At 43.4% G+C, this 20,149-nt stretch overlaps 1 protein-coding gene across 5 annotated transcripts in view; it reads left to right on the top strand.

Annotated features, from left to right (window-relative positions):
• Positions 1 to 20,149, top strand: part of AFF2 (ALF transcription elongation factor 2) — a 492,108-nt gene that overhangs the window by 334,827 nt on the left and 137,132 nt on the right. For all 5 annotated transcript variants that reach the window (XM_079909775.1, XM_079909777.1, XM_079909776.1 and 2 more), the window contains 2 exons: positions 2,894 to 2,930; positions 3,215 to 3,248. In XM_079909775.1, the coding sequence (XP_079765901.1) occupies positions 2,894 to 2,930; positions 3,215 to 3,248 (71 nt within the window). The remainder of the gene's footprint in view (positions 1 to 2,893; positions 2,931 to 3,214; positions 3,249 to 20,149) is intronic.

Raw genomic sequence — 20,149 nt, forward strand, 5'->3', positions numbered from 1 at the left:
TAGTTTTCAGAGTCATCGTTTTGAGAGTAACACTGGCCTACACTGTGTTTAATTGTCCCCTCCCACCTTTGAAAGGGGTCGGAACCATGAGCCGCCACCCCCTCTGTCCCTGCCCTGGGCTGTGTCATGCTTTCCTGGAGCCCCGCTCTCCCCGTCAGACATCCCTGGGCTTGGTATCCTTCTCCCTGGCCTCTCAGCCAGGGGATCAATTCATCTCTTTCGGGCACTGAATCCAGCACTTGTACAGCGATTGCAGTGTTTTTAGCTGTGTTCTCCGATTTTGGAGATAATTCGTGCAAGTCGCAATTTTGACATTTGCAAGTGTTTACAAGTAGACCTGGTTGTTGAAATGGGCTTTTGTAGTAAGTGCACAATTTGGAATCAGGCCTGATTTGCATTTTCTGCCAATTATCTGTGCTACCATGAGCCACGTGATAAAGGTAGAAGCCAGTGGGATAAAATGGTGAAACCAGGAGGGCCACCCACCCACTCTTTTGTTTCGCTTGATTCCTGCCAAAATGTTGGCTTGAAAGAAAAGTACATTTTAAATAACAATAATATTAACAGTGCATATAATGCTTCCATGTGCCTCGCCAGGTTCTAAGCACTTAATATATAGTAAATAATTGAATCCTCACTACCACTCCAAGGGGTCGGTAATTTGACTATCCCTAATTTCCAGAGGAGGAAACTAAGGTGCAGAGTCAAGTAATATGCTCAGACTCACTCAGCTAATAAACGAGTGGAACCAGTCTTCAGATCCAGGTGTTCTGGTGATGTTTTGTCACACCGATTTGCAGATGCTCCAGTTCAAATTCCATCTTCCAAAACGTGGGTGTGTCCAGCAAACACGTGTACCTGGGGCGCTGGCCCTTTCCTCAGTGCTTGCACCAGGACTAGGTGACACCACCCTCTCAGAAAGCATCCGTTTCTTCCATTCACGACAGAGCTTGCATGGCGGAAAGGGCCAGCACCCCAGGTATACAAGCCCAAACTTGCCCTATACAATTGTAATGAAATCTCTTTAAAAAAAATAACAAGTAGAAATATTGGTATGTCATTAAGGACCTGCAAATGGTTAACTCCTCATTTATTTGGCACTCGAGGAAATGAGGTGATCTGGGTAATTGAAATTCTTGGATAACCAAAGGTTATCCTTCCGTAGGAATCACGTAATAGGAATCATTTTGAAATGTAATTAATATTTTCCTGACTTCCTATAAAAATTATCCTGAACATGCTTTAGCCTTTCTTGATCACTTAGACATTATTGTGAGCATCAGTTATTGTAGAGTGCTGTAATATTATACTATGCTGTAATTGTGTCCTCGGGAGCTATTGAGATAGCTAGGAATGCTTGCCTCTATATTGAATGGCATAGACTCTTGTGATTTTTAAGTTCTGACTTTGCTGTGTCATTTTCTTTGGCCCCCTGTGCTGTCGGTTTTCACATCTCAATTTTCCTAGTGGCTGTGCCTCTAGAAGTGTTTCCCCTTTCTCACCATCTGTGATTTGCTAACGGGTGGGAATCAAATGGCCAAGCTTGTTAGGGGCTAATGTCCAAAGTCAGTTGTCTAGCAGCGAGGGGAAGAAGGCTTTGAGCAGCAAACTACGTGGGCTTGGTGACAGCCCTTTAGTTGAGAGGCCTTTTCCATCTCTTGTGGGGTTTATGGTCGTCTTCTGGAGTAGTAATCATGCCAGAAGAGAAGTCTCTTGGGCAACAGAATCATGCTAAATCGATTGGAAAGTTCACTTTTGATTCAAACACAGCATCACTGTTCTTGCTTATTTCTCTTAAAGGTAAATTATGCTGTGATGTTATTTTTATTCCATAGGGTGGCAAGATTAGCCTTAAAGAGTAGATTACTTGTAGCACATTGATATAACATTCTTCTTTTTAAAATGTTTTTGTTGAAGTGTAGTTGATTTACAATGTTGTGTTAGTTTCAGGTGTATAGCAAAGGGATTCAGTTATATATACGTGTTTGTGTGTGTATGTGTGTGTGTGTGTGTGTATATATATATATATATATATATATATGTTCTTGATATAATGAATTCTTGTATTTGCTTGAATTCATTGTCTCCAGTTTTGGAACACTTGCTTTGCCTTTGAAATTCTCTCCTCCATCTGCGAGGAGCTGTGCATGCCCTGTACGTCAAGGCAGAGCTTCTGCCTACAAGTTGTGTCAGGATCCACACAGGTGTCCACGCTCCCAGAGAGCCTGATGTGTGCAAATCCGGATTTCTCAAAACACTGAATGAATGGTGTTGAGGGTGACTTTCCAATAAAATTTAAATCCCTTTAGATAATTCGTTCCACTTGCATAGTTCAAATTGCTTGCTGTACTTCACCAAATTTGTGATGAAGTTTTAAGAACATGTCTCTTGTGAAAATAAGGTACGTCTATTGCATATGTGTCACCGTCAAGGTAGAAAATTGGAGTTGTTTCTATAAAATAGAACAACTGAGCAAATCTATTAATTACAGTGTTATTTACACGTCTACAAAAATCACAATCACTTGTTTGTTTGAACTGAGTCCCCTTTACTTCCACAGAGGTGTCATTGCCTAGCTGAGTGACAAATTATACACTTGAATCTCACACATATGGGTCATTTGTTCCCGTGTCGCACACATTTCCAGAGAGATACCAGTCTTATGTGTAATTCTGATAAAACGGCAGTTATGGCCGTGTTGTAGCTGGCTTGGCTGGCAAACGTTTATCCTTCAAATAGAGCTGCAGACAGTAGCCTAATTAATGGAATTCTTAACAGTGGTTTCCTATTGGCCAACCTTAGTCAAGTTATATCTTCAGCGTTAACAAATAGACCTTTTGCTTCTCTTGTATCATTTAACTAACGTTTGTATTGTATGTGTTCTTCCTTATAGGAATCCCAGCATCTGACCCCAGGATTCGCCTTACAAAGTAGGTGTTTTGAAAAAATCCTTCTTGATCCAAGCATCTCCTCTCCTCCCTCGCTTTCTTCTCCTTCCTACCTAACATCATGAAAACATGGAATAACAACAATAATAAGAAGTCACATTGTGACGCATCCAATTGGTTTCTTTTTTCTCCCATCTGTTATTCATGGCAGGATTCTGTGAAAGAGTATAACTGGAAGGGCTGCATGTTCAAGACCAATTTCATTCAGAATGGTCATTTGACAGTAGGAAACATGGATGGTAAATGTCTGTGCGTTTTCTTTTCAGAGTGGAGCGACCCGACCAGCAGAGCTTCTACAAAGTGAGTACCGTTCAAGTCGTAAGTACTCAGGTTTCTGAAACACGCTTCTTCGGGGGCATTTCGCAAGGAAAAGGTGCTTCAGTGCCGAGCGAATCTTGTTGTCTCTCCTGCTCCTTGAAAACAGGAACCTTGCCTCATGATAACATGGGGTGTGGTTAGAGGGGAGAATGAGATTTCCCACGATAGGCAAGTAACAGTCAAAATGAACGAATCATCACTAGGCTCTCTAATGGTGTAGAAGATGCAGGCTGGGTCGATACCTGGGACACCAAAACAACTGTGACTCTGGAGTAGCTGTTGGCGCGTTGTGTAACTTCAGCCACAGACATCGTTATATGTAATATTCAGCCACCACCGATCAGGATGGAGAAAGGACCCGCCTGAGCAGCCATGCTCGGACGTGAGAGGTGGGGTGGATTGCTCTGGCCGGCCAGCCCGGGACCTTGCTGTTTGCAGGTCATCTGGTGACTGTATTTTAAAGATAAGGGCAGCCAGGAAGAGGTGGAATAAGTGATGACGTGACGCTAGGTTGAAGTTCAGAAGCCAGGGCCCTGCAATTCACTCCTCACTCTCTTCCTTTTTTATTAATGTTCACTGAAGGAGGGGTATGGAGAAACCAATTTCCTCAGATTAACCGTTGTAGATTTTGTAATAGCCATTTGTCCAAGAGAGTATCAAGGGAGTAGTTCTCTCACAACTTCTTTCATTCTTAATAATAGAAAATGGAAGCTGACTTTTCTGTGTAATAGTCACATACTTGAAATTTTTCAAAATGAAATAACTTATGACATTCAAGTGGCCTAATGGCACGCTTGAAGTGAATTGCTCACCTTTTGGTATTTCCACATTCTTGGTTCTGTTTAGTGGCAAAGCCCCCAGAGCCCTGACCCCATCACCAGACCTCTTATTTGGTTTTCTGGCCCGATCTGTGCCTTCTAATTCAAGGTTCCATTTCAACAGCCGAGAATCCTCCATTTAAAGAATCGAGGGGAAAAAAAGAGACAAGAGGAAAATAAAACTATAACCTTGATTTAAGGACCAAATGATATGGAAACGTGGAAATCAAAATCATCTTTGATATTGTTCATTTCAGCTTTTCCAGGAATCATTTTGAATTGCCCTCCCCCTGTTATCCTAGTAAACAATAGACCTTATGCTCCTTACCTCCACTCCTGACTTACCACTCTTATTACAAAGCCAGTAAACTTCACACACACACACACACACACACACACACACACACACACACACACACACACACACACACACACACACACAGTTGAGCATTCAGGAAATCAGTGCCGGTTTCCAACTATGAAAACACATACAAATATTTTTCCATTGTAAAATGATCCCATTCCTAAAACAAGAGTACATAGACCATAAAATGCGATATTTCAATAGTTTGTAACTAACGGAAATAAACTTGTCAATTGTGGTTTATAGCTAGAGGCTGCATTTCCAGAGAACAGCACTTCATAGCACAGGGTATATAGTGCGTTCAGTAGGACTGAGGTTCTCTATAGGAGGCACCCATAAAACCAGAAGACACTGAGTCTGTTTTATGAGTGAACTGCTCTCTTTTTAGCTGCCTGACCCAAAGGCCAGGCATTGTTCATCAGACTTCGGCTGGAATAAATTCCCTTCTTGGGTAGGGTATAGGTTTAACACAGGGCAGGTCAGAGTTATAATAATTATTTTTACTTTTAGCTTCCAAATTATTATCAGCTTAGCTGTTCCAGTCATTCTCACGTATTTCACTCCGGTGTGCTTTTTAAGTCAGCTTCTAGGATTTTCCATGTGGCAGGGCAATCCTCTAGGCAACTAAGAGCATCCTGAGTGTAGACAGACTGCTGGTGGCTGGAGCTTGGTGGGAAGCAGCCCCAGGTCAGCCCTGCTGCAGCAGAGACACCCTCCCAACGCTTGTGGATGTCCTGGGCAAGCTCCTAACCCTCACTGCAGTAGAGAGACACGGGAGTCTTGTAGATCAGAGTCCCTTAATTGCTGGGCCACTTTACTTGTTTGCCTCATCTTGGCCTCGTTTCCCTGGATAACAAAATGCAGCTCTTCCATTAGGGCCTGGATTGTTTATAAGGACTGCACGCCCAGGCACCAGGTCTGAAAAACACTGGTGCAGGAGTCCCTGAGTGCAAGCTGGGAAGCGGCCAGCTCTGTGCTCCTGGCTCAGCAGGATCACCGACCTTTGCAGAAGGTCGCAAAGCATATCTCGCTCAGCATATGCTCCATTGACACACAGTGCTTTTTATGGGGTGTCCATCTAAATGGTGACATCCTACCTGCTCCAGCTGACTGCCCAGGAGGCCAGAGCGTGGGACTGTAGGAATTTCAAGATCTGGGCTTGTGCCTCTGCTCCATGACAGTGATGGTATTGGGGGAAAGCACTGACCTAGGATTCAGAGGGTGTGAGTTTAAATCATGGGGGAATTTATTTTTATTTCAGAGTATAGAGTTAGAGTCGCTTGAGGGAAATGAAGCAAAGTAATGAGCAGATTGTATATGCATACAGGTATATATGCAAACACTTGTCACAATTCAAATGTAAACAGCTATACTCTTTAGTAATTAAACTCAAGGTCAAAGTGCATTTGACTTTAACCCTTAATAATTTCTGGAGGAAAGAAGACCTGGCACGTGTTGTTTCCCTCAGCCTGCATGAGTCTGAGTTGTATTATAGTCTCGGAACAGGCCTCACCCAGGTCTTCTAAATCCAATGGAGTTTCAAGCCTCCTTCAAAAAAGGTCTCTCTCCCCACAAAGAGAGTGGGGCATGGGCTGTCGAAGGTCAGCTTGTATTTCTCCTGCTGTGCAGTTGTGTATTTGTACAGTAATATCACGTTCGTTCTGCCCCTAAAGCACCCATTTATTTCAATTGGAAGATTCAGGGATTGAGTGGACACCCCAGACATTGGGTTACCTTCTAGTTTCTTCATGAAGCCATTAAGGAACAATGGAGGAGAAAACAGAAACTAAATCCAAAGGACTTGGATTTTCCTCATCGGGTCGGATGGCTTCACCTATCTGGTTATGACATCTTGTCAATTACTTGTCAATACGGCGGCTTTACCAAAATACATGAGTCTGTTGGTCTTTTATGAGCCGTCCTGAATAGGGACAGGTCAGATGCTTCCTGAGGAGCATTTCCAGACAGCAACCATGAGCTCAAAGGTTTCTGTCGAGTCAGTTCTTGACTTTAGCTAGTTTTGTGAGGACAGTTGAGAAAGTGGCAGTTCCTTTGTCATCCTCGGCTGTTGGCATTTAGACTCTGTCCGGCTGGAAATCATCCAGACCCCCTTTTAATCAAGTAGCTTCTGTGTTTTAGGGCGTGCTGTTGAAAATTCCTGGATAATTTCCATAAAAGCTCAACATAAAGGCAGATGTAGCCATAGGCTGTTCTTTCCTTGCCATAATACCAGTTCCTCCACTTCCGGTATTAGGTACGGGTCTGAAAACATCACAGCCATGGACCCAGAGAGTTGACAAAAGGCCTGACAAAGACAGTCTAGTTGTGGCCCGTTTACCTGTGGGTGACAGGTAGGCATGCCACATGGGCAAATGCTTGAATGTAGCACTAGTTAGGAGGAAAGGACATTATACTCTCACAGGAATGGCGGACACCTGTGACAATAATCTGTGCTGTTGGGTCGTGCGCAAGGCTAGGTGCCAGGTCCCATGCCAGGTGCTCTTATATACATCACCCCGTTATACTTAGCAGCCACCCTGGAGGGGCTCCAAATTATTCCCATTTTACAGATGAGAAAAGCAAAGCTAGAATATTGTCCCTCCTTATGAAGTATACACAGTCCAGTGGGAGGACAAGTTGACTGTTTATCTCGAATGGACGTGTTGGCTATGAGTACACAGAAGGGCCGAGTCAGTTACACTGCTCTTCATGGGGAAGCTTGAATGCACAAAGCCCTCTCTTTTCCCACCGGGCTGTCCCTTCTCACGGTATCTGATGGGGTCGGGGCACAACCTTCAAATAGACTTGAAGAACTGAAGTTGATGGGAAGCAGTCCCACAAGAAATTATACCTCTCTGTTTTAGATGATTCAAAACCTGGTCAAAATTGCTTGATTTAACTGAAAGATCATTATCTCTAAACTTGTATTGATGTGGTATGAAGATTTCATTACCACAGGGAATAGAAAGAGTATAAGAATGCTTTCTGGTTTGCTATGACCAGTAACAAGCGTTACACCATTTCTTAGGTGAATTTTGAAACAAATTTTTTTACCAGAAAACCCCAAGAAACGAAAAACACATTCATGAAAATCCTGACCATCTTTCTACCAAAATTTTCATCATTGAAAACGTTTGCTTTGAGAATCTGATTTGAGAAGGAACTCCCACCTCCAGCAATTTCACATACTCTTTCCTAAGTAGATGTCTGGTCCGCTACACACTTTCCGTAGCAAAGTAACTGCGTAACGAGGCAGGGGAAAAAAATGACTGTTATTTTCGTAATCAGATTAATTCTTAATCAGAATACATGATTTGGTACTTGGAACTTAGAAATACTACTAATCAGTTTGAGGCTTACAAAAGCCAAACTAAACTCTTCCAATAAACTGGGAATCTTGGTCACTGGTTGCAGCCATTCCGGCTTTCAAACCGAGACGTATGCCAACTCTTGCTTTTAACCTGTCTTGTATGCCCTGCGTCGTAGAGCTTGCCAACTTTTCCTAAGGACTTAATATATTTTTGGAAGTTCTCCACTGCATCAGGGACAGCCACCTGGGAGCAGAGAAAACAAAATTTGGCAGCCTGTTCAAGCTGTGAATTAAAGGTAATTCACAGTTTGAAATGAATCAGCATGAGGTCCTTAAGAAGAGTAATCAGATATCAAGAGGATTTTATTCTGAGGACTGTATATTGGCTAATGTGACAACAAGCAATATTGGCATTTGGAATGTTCGTGTCAAGAAGCACTGAAGCTGCTGGTGCTTGACGGGCACCAAGACTGAAAACTGGGCCTCCTTCGACGGGAGCTTTGGATTTCCACTTTCATTACAAAAGCTGCAAACATAGCGTTTGTGCTCAGGGAGCATAAATCTTGAAAGATCAGGTTCGATTTTTGCGTCTTTGTTCGCGGTCCCAAGATTTGTATGTTTCAGCTGGATTATGAGACACGTCTGTAATTAGAAACAAACATCTCTCTCTCTTTCTCTCAGGGAAAAGTCAAGGATCTCCTCTTTTCTACCCGATTTGCATCCATCTTTATATTCATTCATTCACGATTTCGTTCCTTTCAGCAAAAATGGGTTGAGCCCCTACTGTGTATAAGGCTCTGAGCGAGGCAGGGTGGTACCTCAGGGTGGAACACTGCGCATCCTACCCTCAGGGAACTCACAGGTTACTGAGGATTAGACTTGCACGGGTAACGCCGATACCTCCACTAGCTCATAACTGCGGAGTGCCTGCGGCGTGCCAGGCGCTTTCTTTCTTTACAGGCCCAAAGGAGTCAGCCCTGTTATATTCTACGGCGGCAGAAACCAAAACTCAGAGATACTGAGCGAGTCACCCAAAGGGCCACAGTAACAAAGCCACAACCGGACAGACTCCAGAGCGCAGGCTGTCAACCCACATTAAAGCCACCCCATGGGCCGTCTGGAGAGGGCCCTCCCAATTTGAATTCAGTTGTCCTCTTGCCCTGGTAGCAGACCAAAGTAGACTGACCCCAGGGGAGGCCAAAACGGTCCCTTGATCAGGGAAAGGATTGGATCTGGACACTGTCGTTGAGTCAGGCCTCTAGAAGCAGGCACCGGTCCAGCCTCAGCTCAGGGCCTGCAGCCAGAGGGTGCCACCATGCCTGTAAGATGCTTCCTTTGGTGAGGTGCAAAGATCCAAGCCCGTAAGGGACTTTACCACCACTCAAAGTCCCCTGGAGGGTGATTTCGGTGGCCTGTGATGGGAACAACATCTGTCTCCAGAAATCTCCATTGAGCCATATTAAAGTAAAAAGAAGAGAACTGGTATTTGGGTCTGTTTTTATGACAGGTTTGTCCATTACTTTTCATGCTTACCAATGTGGAAATCGCTTTATATTATTGGAAAGTTGCTTTATTTTATTGCTATATCCTCATGGCAGAATCATTTTTAAAAATTATTCCCAACGTTATCAACCAGTGGCCTTATTTCTAAGTTCTCCTCGAGATTTTGAACAGTAAATGGTACTGAAGCAAATAATGCTGGTGGAAGTTGCTGAAGTTCATAAGCAAGAGACCAAAGTAAAAATAATTCCAGCTGTATAATTGAACATAATGTCTTGGTCACACATACACATGCATGCACATCCTCTGTCTCCCAGAGTATCAGACCCCCCTCTAATGCATCTGATCTAATGAGATGCACACTCTTTTTTCACTTACTAGATTCTAAAATGCTATGACCAGGGCTACTTTTCATGTGCCCAGCGATCGATAATCTTCTAGCACTTTCACACACTGTATTAGCCTCATGTGAGGGCCGCAGCAACCCTGTTAGATAGCCAGGTGCAAAGAAGCCAGGCTTGGGCGGGGTGGGGGAGATATTTACCAAAGTCCCCCAGCTAGGGAGTGGCGGAGCTGGGCCTGGAAGCGAGGACTCTGCACTTCCATCAGGACGTGCTGCCTTGTCCCCATGTCCCCTGGATGGCCGCGGGGTCAGAACTCATCAATCAGAGCCCTGACAAGTCTTCCAGGCCCAGATGAAGAAAATATAGCAGCAGTGCGGAAAGCCTCATAGATCATTCCTAGGAATTAAAAAGAAACAAACACCGCCCCCCCAAAAAAACACCCCACCCAACTGAGCCTGGAGTAGATGAGAAGGAATGTTCACCACGCTTCTGAGCTGTTCATTCTGTTTTCCATCCTATCAAGCATTTCACAAACAGCCAGATACTTTGCCCCAGTTACGTTATTGGGAACGTTCTGTTTAAATGGTCTGCTCTTGATACCTTCTCAGAGCTGCTAAAAGCCCTTCCGTTTTGCTGATGAGTGGGGAGCAGCGTTGGTAGAACACGGCAGATGCTTGCACGATTGCAGTAGTAAAGTCAGTTGAAAAATTTGACAAATGCCTTTCTTTGTGCTTCATCTGTCCACTGTAATACGAGGACCAGAAAAGGAAAAGGTCTCAAAGCTATTTGATTGACATCTTCAAATATGCTGCCTGCACTGGGATGGAGCAGGGTGGGGTTGGAGTATGCCTTCTAAAACCCAAAGGAACAAAATTGTTTTTCTTTGCTACCCTGTGAGGTCTTGGCATCCAAGTACAACCCGTAACACACTACTTGGTCCTTGGCAAAGTTTCCAGGGTGCCTGAGAGAGCGTTGAGGGGGAAGAGGGCTTAGAAGGTCACGATTTACAGAGAAACCAACTTACAGTTCTGCCTCCACCATTGCCTAATTTCAGGAGTGACCTCATTGCTGCATAAGTTGCCCACTTTTTGAAAATCCCAGATAGATAGCTCAATATTATCACTATGTGGGATATTTCTAGATTTTCAAGAGAAAAATCCAAAAAAGTACCTAGTGCTTATAGTATCTAGAAATTGTCTAGTATATCTAGAAATTGAGAGGGTCATTCTATATTTCTCCAAAATCATTTTCATACATCACGTAGTACAGACAGAAGGGAAGCAAGCTAACTGCACGTGAACTGTGTGTCTGGGTCCTTACAGTCACCCCTTACAGGGGCCGTCTGTGGGCCAGGCACAGGGGCAGACATTTCACAAGCATCAGCTGTTTCATCCTCATAGCATCTCTGAGGCGGGATGTCCTCATCATCACCAGTCCCAGGATTGTCCTCTCAAAGGCCCAGAGAGGGCACCTGGCAAATACCCCAAACACCCAGGGCTGGAGAGCCAATGCCGTCGATGACGCAGGAACCGGGCCTGCCTGGAGTTCTCTGCGCTGCGCCACTGCTCTGCTCATCTGCCGTCCTCACAACCCCTCTGTAAGATGAAACTGACCTTATGGAGAAGGAAATCGCATCTCAGAGCCTTTCAGTGAGCGGCTCAGGATTACACAGCCAGTTATGGAAGGAGACGGACTTTCACTCTAGGATTCTTGGATGACAAAACTTGAACTTTTCTTTCTGATCCCTTATCTGCCGCACCCCTATAAAATTTCAATTGAACAATTATGAATTAAGTACAGAGACAGATAATACTCTTCTGGTTCGATGACATTTTCCATTTCCACACAGAGCATAGTCTTCATTACATTCAGGCTTGACTCAATTCTGGGAGCCAGGAGAGGGGAGGGACCTCAGCTGCCAGGTGGCTCAAATCCCAGCTCCCTCACTTCCTGCTGTGTGACTTGATGCAGTCACCTGGCGTTTTCTGAGCCTTTGTTTCAACAGATATAACATGGAGAAGCGCTATTGCTCAGACTCTGTCGTGAAATGCGCTGCCATCGGATGGGCTCCTGAATGGGCTTTGATGTCCATCATTCGCATTGTTCTCTCCCCGTGTTAGCAGTGAGGAAAGTCGTGCTCAGATGGCTTAAGCGCGGGCCCCAGGCTCACACAACTCACTGTTGCAAGGCTCAGTTCCACTTCTCGACTCCTAGTTAAGTGCTCTTTTTGCTAGTATCTGCCATGACTTCTCACAAGTGTTGTGTCGATGTGGTTTGAATCAAAGGATCAACTCCCAACGCCGAGATCAGTGGACTGAAAGCCAGCCACTAAGGAGACCACTCCTCTCCTGCTTAGATTAGATGTCCCCAGCATGCTTCTGGACGTTCCACCGTGTTGAGAAGAGTGAGTCCGTTCTCCTACCCACCTACCCACCCACAAGGGATCATTATTTGATTCAGTGATAGTTTGAGCATTTGCAGAAGAATTTGAACAGTGAAAAAAAATCAAATATGTCTTACAATCTCACTGTCTTAGAGAATGGAATTTGGGGGTTAGGTCCACCCTTTATCTTCATGCTTTTGGTGGGGGGAGCTGTCTCTCTTATTCTGAAGTTGAAGAGGACCTGAAGCCAGTGACCTGTCTTGACCTTTACAACGGGATTAAAATTCCAGGTTGCTACTGTGGTAACCACACCTTGAAAATTAGATCCTGACACTCACTGAGAAATTTAAAAGTTCACCGCTGCCATGAACTTTGAAGAAATGTTGCTTACAATTTCAGTGACAGCCTCTTGATTAACATAATCTGCCTTTCTGTCTGCTAGAAAGAGTGTGTGTGTGTGTGTGTGTGTGTGTGTGTGTGTGTGTGTTTTGGGGGGCGGTGCTAAAAGATTATATCTTGATGGATTTTTTAAACATAAAAAAATGGTTGTGGTTTGAAGCAAAGTGGTTTTCTGCATGAAATTTAAATCAACCTCAGCTCAATTTATAGTATTCAGAGAGAGCTGTGATATTCAGGGTGGCAGGAAGCCAAGAGACACAGAAAAGATGTAAAGACACTCAGAGAAGATACTTCTGGGGGTCCTTCCCAGAAAACCTCAGTGACCCATGGTCCAAACGGCAGCCACTTTGAAACCACAGATTGCTGGGCCCAGGGTCTGCGCAGGAGGGAAAATGCAGGGCAGGCACACGACAGGCTTGCAGATCAAGAGAGCAGGCAGTCACTGATTTGCCCAGTGGCATAAAGAGCTGGAAGTCATATTCGTGCTCCTAAAGCCAAGGGCAATAGGAACCAAGCAACAGAGGGCATCTCACCTCTGAAAAAGATGAGGGATCGAGGCATTGAAATTCCGGGGATTCTCCATCCTTCCTTCCTTTTGTATTTCTCTCTCAAGACGGCAGTCCATGGTGAGTCTGGCTTTATAATTAGTTGTGAGCTATGCCTGTGGTTCCAGGATTTTTAAAAATTGGATCGGGCTTTTTTTTTTTTTTTGACATGCTGCAACAGGATTGGAATGTGTGTTTCTTAGGCAACACATTAAAAAATACCTCTGTAACTCTCTGAAAGGAGCAGTTTCACACCAGAAGTGATGATCTCACTCCGAGGAAGCTGGCAGACTCTTTCCCATGCAACAGAGAGCAAATATTAAACCAGTTGGACAATATGAGGTAGTTATAGGAGGGAGGGATGCAGAACAACAGGAACTCTCCGCCTGCACAGAGTGGCAGCTCTGCCTGAAGACCTGAGGGGAGCTTGCCTCTCATGTCACTTGAGGGTCTCTTCAGTCTGCTTTGGTCAGTCTGTGTGCCGAGGAGACTGGGATAGTGATGACCAAATTGCGATGTTCCTCCAAACCCAAGGAATGCTTGGGAAAGCCCAGCAAATACCACCAGTCTTCCACTCCAGAGGGTTCTGAAACCTCAGGTAGCACCTTTGGCCCTACTGACATAATAGGTTCACAAGTCTGTGCGCTCCTTAGGGGGAAGTGTGGTATGGATTCGCCTGTGTTTCCTTAGCAACTAGTACAGGACCCGCTACACAGTAGATAACCAGAAATTGTTATCGAGTGAATGGTACATAGTAAAATAAGGATCCAGAAGGTGTCGGTTATTCTGAATTAATAATAATAACATTTTTGAAAGTGTTTATTTTGTTTATTTATTTTGGCTGCATTGGGTCTTCGTTGCTGCGCGCGGGCTTTTCTCTGGTTACGGCGAGCAGGGGCTACTCTTCGTTGTGGTGCGCAGGCTTCTCATTGCGGTGGCTTCTCTTCTTGCGGAACATGGGCTTCAGTAGTTGCGGCTCGCGGGCTCTAGAGCACAGGCTCAGTAGTTGTGGCACATGAGCTTAGTGGCTCCACGGCATGTGGGATCTTCCCGGACCAGGGTTCGAACCCATGTCCCCGGCATTGGCAGGCGGATTCTTAACCACTGTGCCACCAGGGAAGCCCGATAATAACATTTTTGAGATCTTTTATTCTTAGATTCCTCAATCCATATTGAAAAGGTCGTATCATAAGAAGAAATAAAAATGCTTGAATGTGTGCACATGTGAGTAGTTTAGTCATGGAAAGCCATGTAATGTAGAGATTGAAGTGGACAGGCTCCAGAGCCATGTTGCCTGGGTTCAGATTCCACCTTCTCCATCTTTTAGTCACGTGACCTTGGCCAAGTTGCTTAACCTCTCTGTCACTCAGTTTCCTCATCTGTAAAATGGGGATGGTAATAGCACCTGCACGGTAGGACTAAATGATTGAAGTGCCTCTCGCAGTGCTTGATATATAGGAAGCTCTCAATACATGTTAACTGTTGCTATTCATTACGCTTAGGGTCGGTACTGTCGTTATCACTCAGTGCTCTGAATCAGTGACATTTGCACTACATTCCAATCTTCAGTCACTTGGGGAACCTTTCCCTCCCTTCCCTGACTTGTCCCAGAGGCTCCCAGTTGGAGGAAGACGTCTCCAGAACGCGCAAACCTGGACTACCTTGACTCTTTCCTCTGTTGACCCAGCTACCCCAGGGCCCGAGGATACAAATGAAGAATGGCAGATATGTCTTAAATGCATGCACTTCGGGTACTAGGCACTTTCTTCTTCTTGGGAGCTCATCACAGCATCTTATCACAGCCACACTTGTGCTTTTAATCCTGTGACTACTTTTAAAAAACCAAAGCTAGAACTTACGAAGCCCAGGCACTATGCTGAGTGCTTTATGTCCACTAGCTAATTGAATATTCACAACCCGATGAGACGTCGGCACTGCTCTTACACATTTTACACAAAAGAAACTGAGGTTCATGAATGGAAACTAAGTTCTTGCAGCCAGTAATGGTGGGCTCTGTGTCGGGCTGACTCTGGTAAGAGAGCCCTGAACCGCAGCCTTCCTGCCTACCAGTGAAATGGCCGATCCCGGAATCCACCTGGACTCCATTGTCTTGGGAAATGGCAACACCTCCTCAGAGATAACAGAGGCACAGAACTTGACCAAAGACATTCTCTGCCCCTGATTCCCTGGATAGCCTCTCACCTTTGGTATAATCATCACTGGGGTAATTTCATAATTGTGGAGTCATAATTGTGGATTGCTTGGTTCACATCTGTATGAATAACTATTTCCGAAATATTATAACAAGCACGTTGGCAGTTTTCTAATCAAGTAGCACAGAGTCCTTTTCTAAATTCCCTTTTATTTTGCATGCATAGGGGATTTGTCTGGATAACAAAAAAACGTGAATAAAATTTCATGGACTAGACCCCGCCATTCTGGGAAACAAACACTCTGTTCCCTTGCCTGGGCAAATCATTCCCGATGCTGCAAACCTGCTTCTGTTTCCTTGGTCTAAAAAGACATTTCAGACTCTGCCTTTAATTACGATCAGGTTTGACTCTGAATCCCTTGAGAAATAAGCTTGTTTTTGCTGGGAGGGATGGTAAAATAACATTTAAATAGGTTTTAAAAATAAGAGTGAAATCTCAGAAGACACACTATTGAGGAACATACTGTATATCAAAATATATCAACACATAGTTGTAACAGTGACTTAGTAAACACATTGCTGACTGAACTATGAAAACTAATGCACCGAGGTGCTATTTCCCTCACGCCTTAGCACTGGGTTAAGAAAGTATCACCATAAAGTAGATATGCACTGTGTAAAAATATTTGTGTGTGTGTTTTTTAAAAATATCTCTTTCAGGCCCAACAGACTAATCTTTCCTCTTGCCTTGCTAGGACAAGTATACTATAAGGGATTTAGTTAAGTGGTATATTAAGTGAAGGTCTAACACAGTTTTAGAAGATAACAACTCTGAGCAAAAAACTGTCTTTAGCAAATTGATTCTGAATGTGACATAAATTAAGTATAAAATACGGTCAAAGGAGGTTCAATGAAATCTACTGGCACCTCTATTATTATAAGAACGTGAAACTGTAGGTAAAATAAATATATCAGTACAAGTAAATGAATTTCCATGTTCTGGAAAGTGATCTAGTCTCTGGATAGCCTGAATTATCCTGGTAAAGAGACCACCTCTGTGGAAGAACACAGCTCCCGGAGACCATTCTTTTGTATAAAGTTCTATGTTAAATTCCTAGAAGCCCTGTTCCAAAACTATAGAATGTTAGGAGTTATTCCTAAGAATACGTCCCTCTATTACTCTTGCTAAAACTTTTAGATCTAAACTAAACTAACTTGACTTGTAAAGTCATGGTTCAGTTTAGATCTGTTGTCTTTAATTCCATGTAAGAAAAAGTTTGATGAGCTATGATGAGACAGTTCGTTATGCACACCAGAGCATGTCAAACCATGTCCAGTTTAAAGTCATCAGATAACTTCCCCCATTTGAACCTATGGTATAAAACTATTTTCTTAGTTTAATTCCAATAATGTGACTGGTGCATGTGTACAAAGGTTTCAAAGCAGCGTTTCTCATAAATAGCATTTAAATAGCTCCTCCTTTGCAAAAGAAAGCAAGGGACAAAGCAGACGAATCATGATGGTCTCTCAGAATGAAAAAACTGAGAAGATGCACATCCACCTGCCTACTCCTTCCCAGTGTAGTTTGGCCACATGATGGTTATCACTGAATGATTGGAACTCACAGTTTTACGCGGGAGAGAAGAAGAAAAGCCATATAGAGATGTTTTCCCACTTGAAGCAAATCTGTCACAAAAATTCTCTCATATATTTCCAAACAGATAAAAAGGTAATTTTTCACCCTTAAAAAAGAATCCTTCACTCTGAAAATGATTCACTACAGATTTCCTCTAAATAGTAAGCTCACGCCATGCATTCACAATATGGTTTGATTTTCAAAACATCAATTTACATGCACTATCCAGAAACAGATCTATTGTGCAAAGTGATGCTTACTTGTATAGCATAAAAAGGTAAAAATATGTTTTAAAAACTGGGGGTCCATGGTTTATAGCGTGTGTTCATCATTAATATTAATTACGTATAGTCCAGCAGCTTTCGCTAACACAAGCAGAGATGGAGGTGCCACAGGCTGCCTCAGAGGTCGTTCCATAATGCTCATTCATAATTAGCAAAATGCCATATTTCAGCAGCAGTCAATCAAACACGGCCTTGTTCTTGTTCTCATGGGAGCCGAATCCATCAGTCCCTTCTTCCCCCTTCAGTTTGCCTGATTCACAGACACATTCCATGAGCTGAAAATCTAACAGTAAATTAGGGAGAAAATTAGAGCCGTTTTCACAACTAACATTGGAAACGGAATGTAATCCTTGGAGTGCAGAATATTCACAGCCAAAGTGAAATGGGCAGATCGGTAACTAGAGACGTGGTGTAGCGTCGCTCGGAACATGAATTCTCTAAAGAACCCTGGACAGAAGGGGAGAGGCAGCGTGTCCAGAGGAGTGCCTCCGGAGTGTGTTGCCCTGGAGTTTGGAGCCGTGTGGCTGCCAGGGTCTTGGTGCTCCGGACGGCTGTCAGACCTGTGCCTCTGAGGTGGGAGAGACGAGTTCAGGACATGGCCCATCAGAAACCTCCCGGCTCCACGTAATACTAAACAGTGAGAGCTCTCCCAGAGATCTCCATCTCAGCGCTAAGACCCAGCTCCACTCGTGACCAGCAAGCTACAGTGCTGGACACCCCATGCCAAACAACTAGCAAGACAGGAACACAACCCCACCCATTAGCAGAGAGGCTGCCTAAAATCATAATAACGTCACAGACACCCCAAAACACACACCAGATGCGGTCCTGCCCATCAGAAAGACAAGATCCAGCCTCATCCACCAGAACACAGGCACCTGTCCCCTCCACCAGGAAGACTCCACAACCCACTGAACCAACCTCACCCACTGGGGGCAGACACCAAAAACAACGGGAACTAAGAACCTGCAGCCTGCCAAATGGAGACCCCAAACACAGTAAGATAAGCAAAATGAGAAGACAGAAAAACACACAGCAGATAAAGGAGCAAGATAAAAACCCATCAGACCAAACAAATGAGGAAATAGGCAGTCTACCTGAAAAAGAATTCAGAGTAATGATAGTAAAGATGACCCAAAATCTTGGAAATAGACTGGAGAAAATACAAGAAATGTTTAACAGGGACCTAGAAGAACTAAAGAGCAAACAAAGCAATGATGAACAACACAATAAACGAAACTAAAAATTCTCTAAGAAGGAATCAATAGCAGAATAGCTGACACAGAAGGACGGATAAGTGACCTGGAAGATAAAATAGTGGAAATAACTACTGCAGAGCAGAATAAAAAAAAAAAGAAAGAAAGGAATTGAGGACAGTCTCAGAGACCTCTGGGACAACATTAAACGCACCAGCATTTGAATTACAGGGGTCCCAGAAGAAGAAGAGAAGAAGAAAGGGACTAAGAAAATATTTGAAGAGATTATAGTTGAAAACTTCCCTAACATGGGAAAGGAAATAATCAAGCCCAGGAAGTGCAGAGAGCCTATACAGGATAAATCCAAAGAGAAACACACCAAGAAACATGTTAATCAAACTAAAAAAAATTAAATACAAAGAAAAAATATTAAGAGCAGCAAGGGAGTCTGTCATACAGAGTGAAGTAAGTCAGAAAGAGAAAGACAAATACCGTATGCTAACACATATATATGGAATTTAAGGAAAAAAATGTCATGAAGAACCTAGGAGTAAGACAGGAATAAAGACACAGACCTACTAGAGAATGGACTTGAGGATATGGGGAGGGGGAAGGGTAAGCTGTGACAAAGCGAGAGAGAGGCATGGACATATATACACTACCAAACGTAAGGTAGATAGCTAGTGGGAAGCAGCCGCATGGCACAGGGAGATCAGCTCAGTGCTTCGTGACCACCTAGAGGGGTGGGATGGGGAGGGTGGGAGGGAGACGCAAGAGGGAAGAGATATGGGAACATATGTACTTGTATAACTGATTCACTTTGTTATAAAGCAGAAACTAACACACCATTGTAAAGCAATTATACTCCAATAAAGATGTAAAAAAAAAAGTAAATACTTTAAAATGAGCAGTCTCTGCTAGTAGCTACATTACACAAATGTCTGAATACTTTAAATGCCTATTTTCATCTAATAAGAGCAGATAAAGGTTTCATAAAAAAAAAAAGCAGCAAGGGCAAAACAACAAATAACACACAAGGGAATCCCCATAAGGTTAACAGCTGATCTTTCAGCAGAAACTCTGCAAACCAGAAGGGACTGGCAGGACATATTTAAAGTGATGAAGGAGAAAAACCTACAACCAAGATTACTCTACCCAGCAAGGATCACATTCAGATTTGACAGAGAAATTAAAACCTTTACAGACAAGCAAAAGCTAAGAGAATTCAGCACCACCACACCAGCTTTACAACAAATGCTAAAGGACCTTCTCTAGGAAGGAAACACGAGAGAAGGAAAAGACCTACAATAACAAACCCAAAACAGTTAAGAAAATGGTAATATGAACATACATATTGATAATTATCTTATATGTAAATGGATTAAATGCTCCCACCAAAAAACACAGACTGGCTGAATGGATACAAAAACAAAACCCGTATATATGCTGTCTACAAGAGACCCACTTCAGACCTAGGGACACATACAGACTGAAAGTGAGGGGATGGAAAAAGATATTCAATGCAAATGGAAATGAAAAGTAAGCTGGAGTAGCAATTCTCATATCAGACAAAAGAGACTTTAAAATAAAGACTATTACAAGAGACAAAGTAGGACGCTACAGAATGATCAAGGGATCGATCCAAGAAGATATAACAATTGTATATATTTATGCACCCAACGTAGGAGCACCTCAATACATGAAGCAAATGCTCACAGCCATAAAAGGGGAAATCGACAGTAACACAATCATAGTAGGGGACTTTAACACCCCACTTTCACCAATGGACATCCAAGGTGAAAATAAATAAGGAAACACAAGCTTTAAATGATACATTAAACAAGATGGACTTAATTGATATTTATAGGACATTCCATCCAAAAACAGCAGAATACACTTTCTTCTCAAGTGCTCATGGAACATTCTCCAGGATAGATCATATCTTGGGTCAC

This window comes from Stenella coeruleoalba (assembly GCF_951394435.1).
Source record: "Stenella coeruleoalba genome assembly, chromosome: X".
In the NCBI taxonomy this organism is placed as follows: Eukaryota; Metazoa; Chordata; class Mammalia; order Artiodactyla; family Delphinidae; genus Stenella; species Stenella coeruleoalba.